A 13,793-nucleotide genomic window follows, 5' to 3' on the forward strand; every position below is an offset into this window, starting at 1 on the left:
TTTGCAACCTCCACAAACACAATAATTTACCATGACGATGATAGATTGAAATACAAAAACTACCGAAAACACACTGACTCACGGCCGCTCTCACTGAATGCCAGCCTGCTCTGCACTGAGCCGAGGCTGAGGCTCCCTAGCGTGACGTAAAATGACGCGATGTTGAAAAAAAAGGCGTTTTTACGAGCAGTCCAAGAAACGCTCACTTTATCTACTAAATTAGTGCCCTTATGTCGTTTTAAAACATTTTAAATCCTGCATTACCTTTTCATATGGTATTTTCATACAAGGTTATATATTAATTTAGTTTTTTTTTTTACCTACAATATGCTCTTTAAAGGAGTAGTTCACTTTTAAAAAAAACTTTTGCTGATAATTTACTCACCCCCATGTCATCCAAGATGTCCATGTCTTTCTTTCTTCAGTCGAAAAGAAATTAAGGTTTTTGATGAAAACATTCCAGGATTTTTCTCCATATAATGGACTTCCATGGGAACCAGACGGTTCAAGGTCCAAAAGACAGTTTCAGTGCAGCTTCAAAGGGCTTTAAACGATACCAGACGATGAATAAGGGTCTTATCTAGCGAAACGATCGGCCATTTCAAAAATAAATAGAAAAGTTGAAGTTTAAAAAGCACAAAAATGCTGGCCTTGCTCTGTTCTGTGATGCACGTTCGTGACTCTCCTGCTCGAACTCGTTCATCAAAATGAACGAATCTTTTTTTCGAGTCATTCCGTTCATTTCGTTCGTTGAATGAACGAAATGACTCGAAAAAAGATATGTTCATTTTGATGAACGAGTTCGAACAGGAGAGTCACGAACGTGTATCATTTGTGTTTTTTAAACTTCAACTTTTCTATTTATTTTTTAAATGACCGATCGTTTCGCTAGATAAGACCCTTATTCATCGTCTGGTGTCGTTTAAAGCCCTTTGAAGCTGCACTGAAACTGTCTTTTGGACCTTGAACCGTCTGGTTCCCATGGAAGTCCATTATATGGAGAAAAATCCTGGAATGTTTTCATCAAAAACCTTAATTTCTTTTCGACTGAAGAAAGAAAGACATGGACATCTTGGATGACATGGGGGTGAGTAAATTATCAGCAAAAGATTTTTTAAAAGTGAACTAATCCTTTAACCCTAAAAGAAGAGTGCAAGAGTGGAAAATGATCAGCAAAAAATAATGTCATGCCACTTTTTTATAATCATCTGGAGTTAAGTAAAATGTATCCAAAGTAATTTTTGATATATTTGATATATTATTTGAGTGGTATCTCCCAGGATACATTGCCCTATTAGCCATAAATGTATTTGATGCAAAAAAAATAAAAATGAATATGCAAAATATGCTGCATGTATGACATGTAAGTGTCCTAAAATTGAGGCATGTATATTTCTAGTATTTTTACACTGCTGAACTGTCTTGTCTTGTCTTCAACCTCAGGGGTGGGCAAATCCAGTCCTTGAGGTCCACTGTCCTGCAGGGTTTAGCTCCATCCCTAATCAATCTGCTAAAAAAAATTTTTGATTAGCACACAAAAAATCCCTCAATTACAAATAAAAATCAAGATTATGGTGAGGCACATAATTATAATAGAGGTTATTGGGACAGATTTTCGGAGGGTATAAAAGCTGAATTGTAAAGCTTATGATTTTATAAAGTACTTATATTAGCTCTTTTGTTAAAACTTGTGTTGTCTGAGCTCTAAAGCTGTTTAAATCATCACAGAAAAGGTTAGTAACGTGACTTTTCCTCACTTAAATCATGTTGACATGCATATTGTTCATGTCTTGGCTATACTTTTGAGTGTTTTAACATTTACAGATTAGCCCCATTCACTACAGTTTCATTGTAATCCAGTGGGGTTTTTTTTAGTTTTTTTGTGGACAAGTGGAAATTAATTATTGTGGTAATTAACATTTCTACCACTAACGCAGTCTTTTGAGCTTAACTTATATTCCTTTAAATTGCCAATTGTCGTTAAATTAATGACTTTTAATTATTTCACGCTGCAAATTGCTGTCAGTTTGTACTTTAGACCAGACTGACTGTCTGCAACTGATGACTCAACTGCAACTGGTCAAATCACACATATGCATATAACATTTCTTTCTCGTTATATTTTTCCTCTGCCCTTGTCTTGATTACTCTTTCACTCACTGTATTTTGTCAGCTTCCATTGCTCATGTCCCACTGCAACCTTTTGCATCTGATATGCAAGATTCTGTGTCCGACTCTGAGGATTGTAGGCCAACAGCGTCTTGCATTGAGTCAGACTGCTTCAGGTGTGTTGGGCACAGTGAATTACACAGAGAGTCTATCAGCTGCTGAGAAACCATTTCAGCCGCTATTTAAAGCAGTTTCTTCTAGGTGACTGTTCCAAAACATTCTCCTCATCTGCTATCTGGTGGACATTTGAGGGCGTTCCAGGGAGAGCTTGTTTGTGAGTCATAAGGCTTCTCTCGAATTATTTCCTGGCAAAAGGAAGGAGATTTTCTCAGAACAAAGCTTCATTTCCGGCTGGTCTATACTATGTTTATACAGTATATATATATATAATTCGTAATTAAACAGTAAAGCATTGAAGATAATGGTATAAAAAGTGGCTTGCAAGAGGAATAATAAGAATCAAGAAGAAAAGTCATAATATTGTACCTAAAGGTTTGAAAATAATTTCAAAGTGACATTCGATTATGAGCTTAATTCAAAGCTTTACACACTGTGGAAACTTTTGACAAGCCAAGGTTCTGGGGCCAAATTCACAAAATAATCTTAATGAAAGAATTTCATAAGATAAATTCTAAGAAGTTTGTAAGATGCAATACAATTAAAACAATATTTTCTTCACAAATATTAAAAAGTAAATGGCAGGCATTCGCTGATCAACTCAGTTAAAATAAAAGAATAACCTCAATGGCTGTGTTTTTGCACTGCCAGGAAAAAATTCAGTAATAATCATAATCACTATTTTCGCCACAACAGGCTTGTTGACAGGAGTTCATGTGCTGTGTATTTTAAAGGTGCAGTGTGTATTTTTTAGTGGCATCTAGCAGTTCGGTTGCGAGTTTGCTCAGCCCACTGCTCACCCCTCCCTTTCGAAGAAGCTACAGTGGCTAAAACGGGACAAACATATAGTCGTCTGAGACAGCAGAGAATAGCCAGAGTAAACCAAGAGTGTGTAACATTGTCATTGTTTCTGTACCACAGTCCATTATAAACCACATCATGGATAAAGTTTACAAAGCCATAGTCAGGTGATGATCAAGGGTCTTAATATATAATATAATAATAGTAATCAGCTGATTGTCTCACAGACGTAACCAGCACATTTCTCCCCACATAGCAAACCCATAATACAGCGAGGGAGAAGAATCACATGAAACTATGCAACTATATATTTTTTCTAACAGGGTAGTAAAAGTTTAGCTGGCTAAATATGAGCTGTTACTGTGGCTGAGCTGGTTAAAGCGTAAAGCCTTGTTTAAACTCGGTAGACGGTAGAAACATGACGTCACAATATGTCGACCTTCATAGAAGGAGGCCTTCAAATCGCATGCCCGCGGTTATGTAGATATAAATGTCTCATTCTAAGGTAATAAAAACATTACGGTTTATTAAGTAAGTTCTTTATACACCACTGAAAACATAGTTATGGATGTCATATTGCATTTCTGTTAATAGATACTCAAAAATGTTACACATTGCACCTTTAAGTAGTTTATGTTGTTATTGTCTTGTTTTATCTGGTGTCAAACATCATATTAAAACATGTCGCCATCTTCATGGTCATGACCAACCAAAGGTAATTAGTTTTAATATGATGTTTAAAGTGTGTAATATAACTGTTTGTAAATTAAAAGATCTGCAAATTTTCAAAGTTCACAATAAATAAAGTTATTGTCTCCCAAAGAACTGATTCTGAAGAGCAGAAATGAGTCGTTAGTAATTCCAGTCTCACTTCCTGCACAAATCTACATAGGTTTGTAACTAATTTGCATAATGGCAGCCTATGGTCTTCATTGGCTGCTCGCAAACAATGTCTACTTTGACCCTCAAACACTGGAGTTGTCGCTGAGGCCTGGAAGAGTTTGGTTTGTGTTGTCGATATGCAGAGAAGTTTTCTGCTCTGCGAAAGCAAATCCACTTTGCATGCACTTCAGAAGATGAGATCTCACACTAGAATTGATACGGTAAAACCGGCGCCATCGTTACTGTTCAAATCACTGTGTATCAAGCGCTTAGGAAGCCTCTGGAACTGAAATTCAGATATGGTAATAGGGTTTAGTCTAGTTTAGTTAGCTGTAAGCAGTAGACCAATCACAACAGACTGAACCATCTGACCAATCACATCAGAGGAGGTGTTTAGAGAGACTAAATCCTTTATCGAACCATTTCAGACACTGTGACAAAAGAGCTGATGCTGCAATCAAATATATTATGAGAAAGTAAACCTTTAAAATAGCACAATAGGAGCACTTTAAGAGCAAATAAAATGTACCCAACGCATAAAAAAAACACAACGCTGAGGGTTGAACTGCTTCCTGTCTACTTGTGAAATTGTTGGCCAGAATAAGCTACAATGTGCACTAGACCTTACAATCATCTGTTTGAATGAATGATCTTTTTATAATATAGTTTTAAAAAATCAATTTACTTATTATATACTTATACCTCTGTCAGCCCCATGGAAGAGCTGCATCTGTCAGTTAGCAACAGTTGGAGTTGTTAACCAAATGTGATTATTTAGCATAAATGGTATTCGTCCATTCTAAATGGGTGAATATGAGGTGCCTTGTGTATTGGGGAGCAAGGAAATCCAGGAAATAAAGACAAAATGACATGTTCAGCTGGGTACATAACCCTGTTGCCTAGTAACGGGTGCATATTGAGGTGGGCAGGCGGGCTTGGGTGATGACATCAGAGATAAAGAGCACTGGCGTGTGAGACATCAGACTCTTCCGAAACGTAATAAAGCCTTCTTATCTTGGACCCCTCTTCATACTCAGAGGTGTTACCCTATTCCTCCATCAAGGCTTCTTCGAAATGTAAAACAAAAACAAAAAAATGGCATATTTGTCCCTTAGTGTCACAGGAGTTGTTTCAGATAGTATTAGTTCTTCAGAGACGGCTTTTGTGCACAAGCTGTCACCCTGTTGTGTTTTGCCCTGTTGTTTTGGAAGTAAAGAGAGCATCTTTTGAACGAGCCATCACAATCTGTGGGCTCCTTGCTTAGATGTGGCTCAGCATGAAAGAGTGTGTGAAACATAAACACCTCAGCCAAACTTCTGAAGTGCCAGTTGATCCCAGTCTGTTCGGGAACTTCAGCAAAGAGTCCCAACATGATACTCTTAGTTTACGTCAGCTCTCTGTACTTCTAGGTGAATCTGTGTAGTCTCTTCCTAGCAGCTTTTGTGGCCGGCTTACAGATTCCAAAATTATCCTTTTGCCAATGGTGGGTAAAGTGATTGATTTTTTTTTCCTTTATTTTTTTCATTTTAGTTGGTACATATTTACAGTAGCTGATTAATTCCAACAATATACCAAATTGGCAATATTCGCCACAAAATGTGGTTTCCGTGTGTGTGTGAGAGAAGCCAAGTCACCTTCATTTATATAGCGCTTTTAACAATACAGATTGTTTCAAAGCAGCTTTACAGTGATAATAGGAAATTACAGTAACAGAGATTGTTTTGGCTTTACAGCAGCTCTAGAATAAAGTTATTGTCCAGCTAAAGTTAGTTTTTGATTGATTCACTTCCGTTGTAAAGTTTATTAGTTATTAACTTACCGCTTACACAACACTGTTTCAACCGAAAACTCAAAATAAGAACAACTCTAAAAAGTATGTGCATCACTATTTGTGAGGTGATGTTGTGGAATGGTTTGAAACAAGTGTTAAAACATTGTACAAACATTAAACAGTTTAAAAAGTTATATAAAAACACTTTATTAAAAGGATATGAAGAGGAACAGAAGTGATTGTGAGTGTGGGTTATAATACTGATTGCATTGGGATATGTTTGGTGCAAAATGTAAAAGTTTGGTTGGTGTTAAAAATGATGGTATGTTTGTTATCTTGCTATGAATATAAAATTATATATATATACTATATACTGGAGGAACTATTTAGAGTTATATAAGGGGTCGGAAAAATAAAAACTAATTACCTGGTAAACCCTACATTATGTGGACCAAATTTTCCCACAAATATAGTAATACCAGTAAATTTGGACCTTGTTTGTAAAAAAGATTTTGTCCCGATGAGAAAAACAGATTATAAACAATGCAAAAAATATTTTTTACATGTATTTTGTATGAATTTTATGTAATGAGTAAGGTTAGAGTTAAGATATAGAATTGACAGTTTGTACAGAATAAAATAATTATGTCTATGGAAAGTACCCATAGAACATGGAAAACCCAACGTGTGTGTGTCTGAGCGAGCGAGCCCTGTGATGGACTGGCCGAACATTCAGGGTGTTTCCCAGGAAGAGGCTCCAGCCCCCAGTGACAATAGTAAAGGATAAAGCATCGGACAATCATTCTGACTTTGCACATATGTGTTTCTTATAACAAAAGATGGCAGGTAGATTTGTAGTAGTATGTGAGTTATGAAGGAAAAAGTTGAAAAACAGCCTTCCTTGTATATCATTCAAATGGTGCTCACTGCAGAGCCAAATGACGTCCAGCTCCGCCTCTCTGGACATGACGGGTGGAGATTGACCTAGTTCAGCTAATGGGTGGAGTTCTGATTAACGATAGGGTTATGTGTTGCGGTAGGATGAGGGTGTGGTTTGACCGTCTAGCTGACATCAAGCTCCACCCATTGTCTCTGCAGTGAGCAGCATCTCTACGTCTTTCAGCGTGAGCAGGATTCACTGAGAGCTCTTACAGAGATGAAGTGTGTGTCCTGTGCTGTTCATCAGAGGGGGCTTTCACTGACCCTCATTCACTCAGATGAAGCATCTCATCTGTGAGATGACACGCTGAAGAGCGAGTCTAATTCTAAAAACAGACATGTCAAATCAGCGGCAAACTACTCGAGTGTCGTACGGGTTACCATTCATGCTATTTTCAGTCTGTTATGATAGAACAGAGCTTGCGGAGCACGTTAACTGACTAAATAGGTTTCATGCTGCTTCTGCTTGACACCATATGAGAGTGTGCCATCTGTGAGCCCGTTTCCTAAGGTACATGTTATCTTCTTCCTGTACAGATGAGTGCAGTTGGCAGCTCCTGTTGGGGTTCTTCGGAAGGGCAGATCCTGGTTCACGTGCTGCAGAAACTGGCGCTGTCTACTGGGTGAGTAACCCGACACCAGCTCCCTGTCAGCCCCTCATCCAGCAGCACATGGGCCCCCGGTCGAGTCTCTTAGTGTGACCCTCATCTTTGATCCATTCATGTCGGGGCCGAGGCGTAGGCCTCTGATGAGAGCTTCCCTGAGCTCAGGCTTCACCCTCAGATTGATACAGGACTATTGTGACCCCCCTCCTCCTCTCCTGCTGGAATAAGAAGGCATCCCTTTGAAGCTGGCCAGCCGAGCTTGGGAGGCAAAGCTTCAGCAATATTGGGTTCTTGGCAAAGCAGAGACACATTTTTTTAAAACAATATGTTACTGAATGACGACATCGTCACAAATGCGTTCCGCTCAAGGGAGCGCTATGAATATAGTTGAAATTAACTTTAAAACAATATTGTATGATTCAAGATCAGTTCAATCAACAGCACTTGCAGCATAATGTTGGTCACTGCAAAGATAATTTCCTTTAAAGAAAGCAAAAATCTGGGTTACAGTAAAGCCCAAAGTATACATTGGCGTTGATGTGACGCTTTTCTTTCCAAGGAGCAGATGTTCTCATAAGTTAAGTATTAATAATACTACTCCTAAGTATTAATAATGTAATTATTTATAGGCCTACTTTATTTATATATATATGAAGAGTTCAGATGCAAAACCCTCTAAATCCGTCAGACTTATTTTCTTTAAATGAGCATTTTTTATCAGGCTCCTATGTTCACGTCCAGTAGTTTCATTTTAAAGGTACTGATAAGGTTATTAGTCATTGAATAAAATAACTTTTTTTCAAAAATGTCACTTGAGTCAATTCAGTGATTTTTAACAAATTCGATTTTCTTTTGCGTCAAAAACAGCTAAATCCACTTGTGCTTTTTTCGCAAAAACCTCTAAATCCACCTCTTTGGGACAAGACATAGTAAATAGCTGAAAAATCAATAAAAATGTAACTAGAAACACTGAAAAAGATTAGAGCACATTCATTTCAAAACTAAACAGTAGACACACCTCTTTACAGGGTGGCTGAATGAGATCTGCGATTATTTGCAAATCCCACCCCATTTCTCTGCAGTCACCTTTCTGCCCTGTCTGAATAAAGACAAAAGCCCCCCCGATTCACACAGTACAACCACATTGGCAAAAAGAATTGGCGATTAAAATAGTTTAATAGTTTTAGTTTGTATAATCAAGTAGAACAGAGCAACATTCTTAAACATCAATATCTGTGCATTTTGTATAAGAAGCTTATAAGACTTAAATAATGTAAAGTAATATTATAATGTATATCTCAAGTATAATAAATCAAATTCCTTCAAAGTTACAGCACTGCACCAAGAACTGTTATGAGTGCATGCTACACTTGCGACCAAGCTATTTTCACTGTAAAGTTACCGATTTTCTTTTGCCTTGTAAATTAACGGGAAGAGTTTTGAGGTAGATAAACGACGTTCTCTTCTGCCTTTTGATGTCAGTAGGACAGGCTCCTCCATTTCATCGTACTCCATCTTAAAAATGTAAAAAATCTGAATCCAAAAACAAAACAATCTCCTCAGCCGTCTCAAAAAATCCGTCTCCTCAGCGCACCGCTCTATTGAAACAGCCTGTACTGATTCGCGCGGCTCGCGCCTTCTGATTGGTTCTCGGGATGTAGTGGCTTTTGCTGCCAAAGGGAAGTGGCGTCTAGAGGCTTTTGCCGACAAACTGATATTTCTGAATGGGCTGAGGCTGAGATTTCGAGGATTTGAAGCAAATATATTTGTTGAACGTGTACTGTGTTCAGATAGCTTTCACTCAATGTCATTATCTCATTTTTGATGGAGGTGGCGTTTAGAGGCTTTTGCATCTGAACTCTTCATATATATATATACACTCACCTAAAGGATTATTAGGAACACCATACTAATACTGTGTTTGACCCCCTTTCGCCTTCAGAACTGCCTTAATTCTACGTGGCATTGATTCAACAAGGTGCTGAAAGCATTCTTTAGAAATGTTGGCCCATATTGATAGGATAGCATCTTGCAGTTGATGGAGATTTGTGGGATGCACATCCAGGGCACGAAGCTCCCGTTCCACCACATCCCAAAGATGCTCTATTGGGCTGAGATCTGGTGACTGTGGGGGCCATTTTAGTACAGTGAACTCATTGTCATGTTCAAGAAACCAATTTGAAATGATTCGAGCTTTGCGACATGGTGCATTATCCTGCTGGAATTAGCCATCAGAGGATGGGTACATGGTGGCCATAAAGGGATGGACATGGTCAGAAACAATGCTCAGGTAGGCCGTGGCATTTAAACGATGCCCAATTGGCACTAAGGGGCCTAAAGTGTGCCAAGAAAACATCCCCCACACCATTGCACCACCACCACCAGCCTGCACAGTGGGAACAAGGCATGATGGATCCATGATCTCATTCTGTTTACGCCAAATTCTGACTCTACCATCTGAATGTCTCAACAGAAATCGAGACTCATCAGACCAGGCAACATTTTTCCAGTCTTCAACTGTACAATTTTGGTGAGCTCTTGCAAATTGTAGCCTCTTTTTCCTATTTGTAGTGGAGATGAGTGGTACCCGGTGGAGTCTTCTGCTGTTGTAGCCCATCCGCCTCAAGGTTGTGCGTGTTGTGGCTTCACAAATGCTTTGCTGCATACCTCGGTTGTAACGAGTGGTTATTTCAGTCAAAGTTGCTCTTCTATCAGCTTGAATCAGTCTGGCCATTCTCCTCTGACCTCTAGCATCAACAAGGCATTTTTGCCCACAGGACTGCCGCATACTGGATGTTTTTCTCTTTTCACACCATTCTTTGTAAACCCTAGAAATGGTTGTGCGTGAAAATCCCAGTAACTGAGCAGATTGTGAAATACTCAGACCGGCCCGTCTGGCACCACGCTCAAAATTGCTTAAATCACCTTTCTTTCCCATTCTGACATTCAGTTTGGAGTTCAGGAGATTGTCTTGACCAGGACCACACCCCTAAATGCATTGAAGCAACTGCCATGTGATTGGTTGATTAGATAATTGCATTAATGAGAAATTGAACAGGTGTTCCTAATAATCCTTTAGGTGAGTGTATATTAGTGCTGTCAAAATTAGCGTTAACTTTTTGCAGTTTAACGCGGTAAAATTTTTAATGCAATTAACGCGGCATCCGTTTTTTTGCTCTGTCCTTCTTTGACTAGCGTTACATCATATGATCACGCTCTTATTCATGAAAATGCCTTTAAGACATAATTCAAGCGTGACAAGACAAACGAGAACGTCTGTGAATGTCCTGTCTATATGACACACACGACACACAGAAAGACGCGCCAGTATCGTGTGCACAGACAGTGTGCTATCCAGTTCTCTTTCACGCTTGAACTAACATTAACACACAAAATGATGCCAAAATACCCTTTTTGTCGAGTATTCTCATAAGAGCAGTCTTAGTTAAATAACGTCTTGAAGGAGAACTCCGGTCAATTTTAACATTGAGCTCATTTTTTTGTACATTTGGAGTGCTGTCAGTACAGACAAAAACGACAAAAATCGGTGTTGCCTACACCGTGTTATCCTCTTTTTAAAATTTGCACCCTGTTGACTTCAATGGGGCAAGTTCTAAACCTGCTTTTAGCCTCTTAACAACCTTAATATTTTAATTACAAGTGCACAGCCATGTGAGTGGTGTTATTAAGAGTGACCACGGTCAATCTGACTGCAGTAGATGTGCAAGATATTAATAAAAATGATGTTAATTCAGCCAGCTCACATATTTACTTCCTGTTTTCGTTCGAAGTCCACAGTAGTCAATTGTCGAGTTTGCGCGCGCGGTCATTAGTTATATTAGTTACCAATGATCGCGCGCGCTAACCGAGAAAATTGTAGCTTTAATAAGGATTAATCTAAATGTAATCTATGCAGTTAAGACTGTAAAGTGTTTGATAACTTTATTTAATTTCTGTATATTTCCTACCTGTCAGACAGGTAGGGCACAGGTAAATATGACATTATGGGTGAAGATTGGTTTAAATTCACTTAAATCAAAAGTTTTTAAATTTTTTTTAAAGTCTAATAAATGTTGAAATTGATAGCTTTCAATTATACTGTAATGTTGAATGTCTATTATTAATGTTTTCCAAAAAATCTTTTTCATAGAGACATCATTATTAGTATCAGTGATACTGACCATCATTTAAAATATACTGTCTTTAAGTTGTTTCTACATTAATTTGAAGAGTAACTGTGAAATTAATGCAATATAAAAATATTAAAACCTGTATATATGCATGTATGGTATGTATAGTTGTGATCAGAATTATTCAACCCCCAGTGACTCGAATTTAAATGTAAGCTTTTCTAAAGATATGGGGGTTTTAACAGTTTAGTGGCAAATTAAAAGTGATAAGGTCAATATATAATATAATGCCTTTGAGTTGTAGGATTTCTTTTTTTATGTCATAATTATTCAACCTGCAGCCAACGCTGCTGTTTTTAAGTCACTTATTTGGTGCAAACTAGGAAGTGGGCGCGGCTGTTTGGGAACACAGTCGTGTAAGACAGTTCTAGGAGGAAATTATAATGTACCACTTTGTCGAGAGACTTTGCTCAGACATTTCAGAACAACCAAAACAACATTTCAGATGCTGTGCAACGAGATCGGTCCGCTGGTTGGTCCAGTTATGCCGTCCCATCGCAAAATCACGTCTTTTTTCGATTCGCATCGTGGAACTTATTTGGTAAATGTGTTTCCATCATAGTTTGTGCATGTGTTCTTAACGGATAAAAAGTGTATCTGACTCAGTGGAGTGGCCAAGTTTTTTATGCACATTTTTAGAATGTATACGCATTTTGGGGTTTCCATACGTTTTTTTTTTTTTTGCGATATCCCAAAATGCTCATAAAAATGGGTGGATGGAAACAGTTGCAGAGCCTTTAAAGTAGAGACACTGTTGGTCTTGTGCTTGATTCGTCATTGCATGTTATATGCTCCATAATCTTTAATCAAAATGTAAGCAGCAGCAGGTCAGAGAAATATAGGGCCTGGTTTCTGGGACAAAATGTTTATCTTCCCCACAGTATATTGCAAACTCTCATTCAGATCTGACTCCCTTTCTAATATAGAACACCTACTTCATGATGCAGGCAATTTCCAACCGAATTGCTCGTCTCTCTCGAAAATATGTACATTATGTTGGTAAAAGGGCTTGTGAGTGGGTTTCATGTTTACTAGACTGTTAGAACAACATGCATGTGCAACGCTAAGACCTGTATTAGTTTCAACAGACCTGTCGTATTCTTATATTAAAGGAATATTTCAGCAAAAAATGTAATTCTGTCATTTACTTAAGTTGTTCAAACACAAAGAAAGATATTTTAGACTATTGGTAACCAGACAGTTGACAGTAGCCATTGACTTCCATAGTATTTTGTTTTTCCTATTATGGAAGTCAATGGCTACCAACAGTTTTTATATATATATATATGTCTTCCTTTATGTTCAACAGAAGAAAGAAACTTATACAGGTTTGGAACAACTTGAGGGAGAGTAAATGACTCTGTGAAATGAACTGTCCCTTTAAGGTATACCGAGGCAAACAATGAATACAACTCAGAAAAATACCTACTTGACTTTTGAATAAGTTATGCTCAATAGTGTTATTTAAAAGAATTTAATTAGCTCAGGTTACATCATCTCGGTTTTAATTTGGAGAAAAGTGAAAGTCCCAGTGTCTGCATCAATAATATATGTGGACAGCGCTGTTATCTTATTTAAGCAGGTCTGCATTTGGCACTGCTCTCTAATTATCATATTCATGAAGTAAACAACCATTGTGAATAACTTTTGACTATAAGCTAATGCACTACATGCTTAATGCATTTGTGTACCATGAATAATCCAGTTCTATTCTGGTACAAAATCTAATATAGATTAGGGATTAAAAGTATATCAACTCCAATCATACGATGTAGTTCTTCAGCTCATAGTAAGTCTACTAAAGCCAAATGCACAATAGAAGACTCAAAGATTGTTTTCTCAGCAACAGGGTTTTTTTTTTTACAATATCAAAATAATGACATGGATGAGAGTGTGCTTGGGGTTTATTTTGCTCCTGCTTTGCTGCTCATCAGGACAGTGTGCACACCAGATAAGTGACTGATGGACGGACACTGATCTGGAGCTTCTAGTTGCAGACTTAAATGAGCTTGAATCTTGTATTGTGCACTTGCTGTATGTGAATGGATTTATCACACATTGCCTGACCTGTTTGGACAACTGTATTAATGAAATTAACTTTTTTTTGGAAAGCACGCATAGGGTAAAGCAATCACTCGTTTCTCTTTCCCAGGTCTCAATCAGACACGACAGTGGGATCAGTAGCTGCAGAGATTCTGAAGTCCATCGGGTCCCAGGCAGAATTGAGATCCACAGAACAGAGTTTCTCTCCCGCTATTTAATGTGTGTTTATATTTGCACGTGTGAAAAACCTGCAGACTTGTAAATTATATTTTCGCA

The 13,793-nt window shown here is 38.0% G+C and overlaps 1 protein-coding gene across 1 annotated transcript in view; it reads left to right on the plus strand.

The window, feature by feature from the left end:
* The window catches only part of LOC130077435 (serine/threonine-protein kinase ULK4-like), a 143,932-nt gene extending 130,162 nt beyond the window's left edge, over positions 1-13,770 (plus strand). The window contains exons 14-15 of the mRNA XM_056242675.1: positions 7,217-7,302; positions 13,627-13,770. Of these exons, the coding sequence (XP_056098650.1) occupies positions 7,217-7,302; positions 13,627-13,735 (195 nt within the window). The 3' untranslated portion in view covers positions 13,736-13,770. The remainder of the gene's footprint in view (positions 1-7,216; positions 7,303-13,626) is intronic.
* The last annotated feature ends 23 nt before the right edge of the window (positions 13,771-13,793 follow it).

This window comes from Rhinichthys klamathensis, unplaced genomic scaffold (assembly GCF_029890125.1).
Source record: "Rhinichthys klamathensis goyatoka isolate OS25496 unplaced genomic scaffold, OSU_Roscu_1.1 h1tg000023l_1, whole genome shotgun sequence".
Lineage (NCBI taxonomy): Eukaryota > Metazoa > Chordata > Actinopteri > Cypriniformes > Leuciscidae > Rhinichthys > Rhinichthys klamathensis.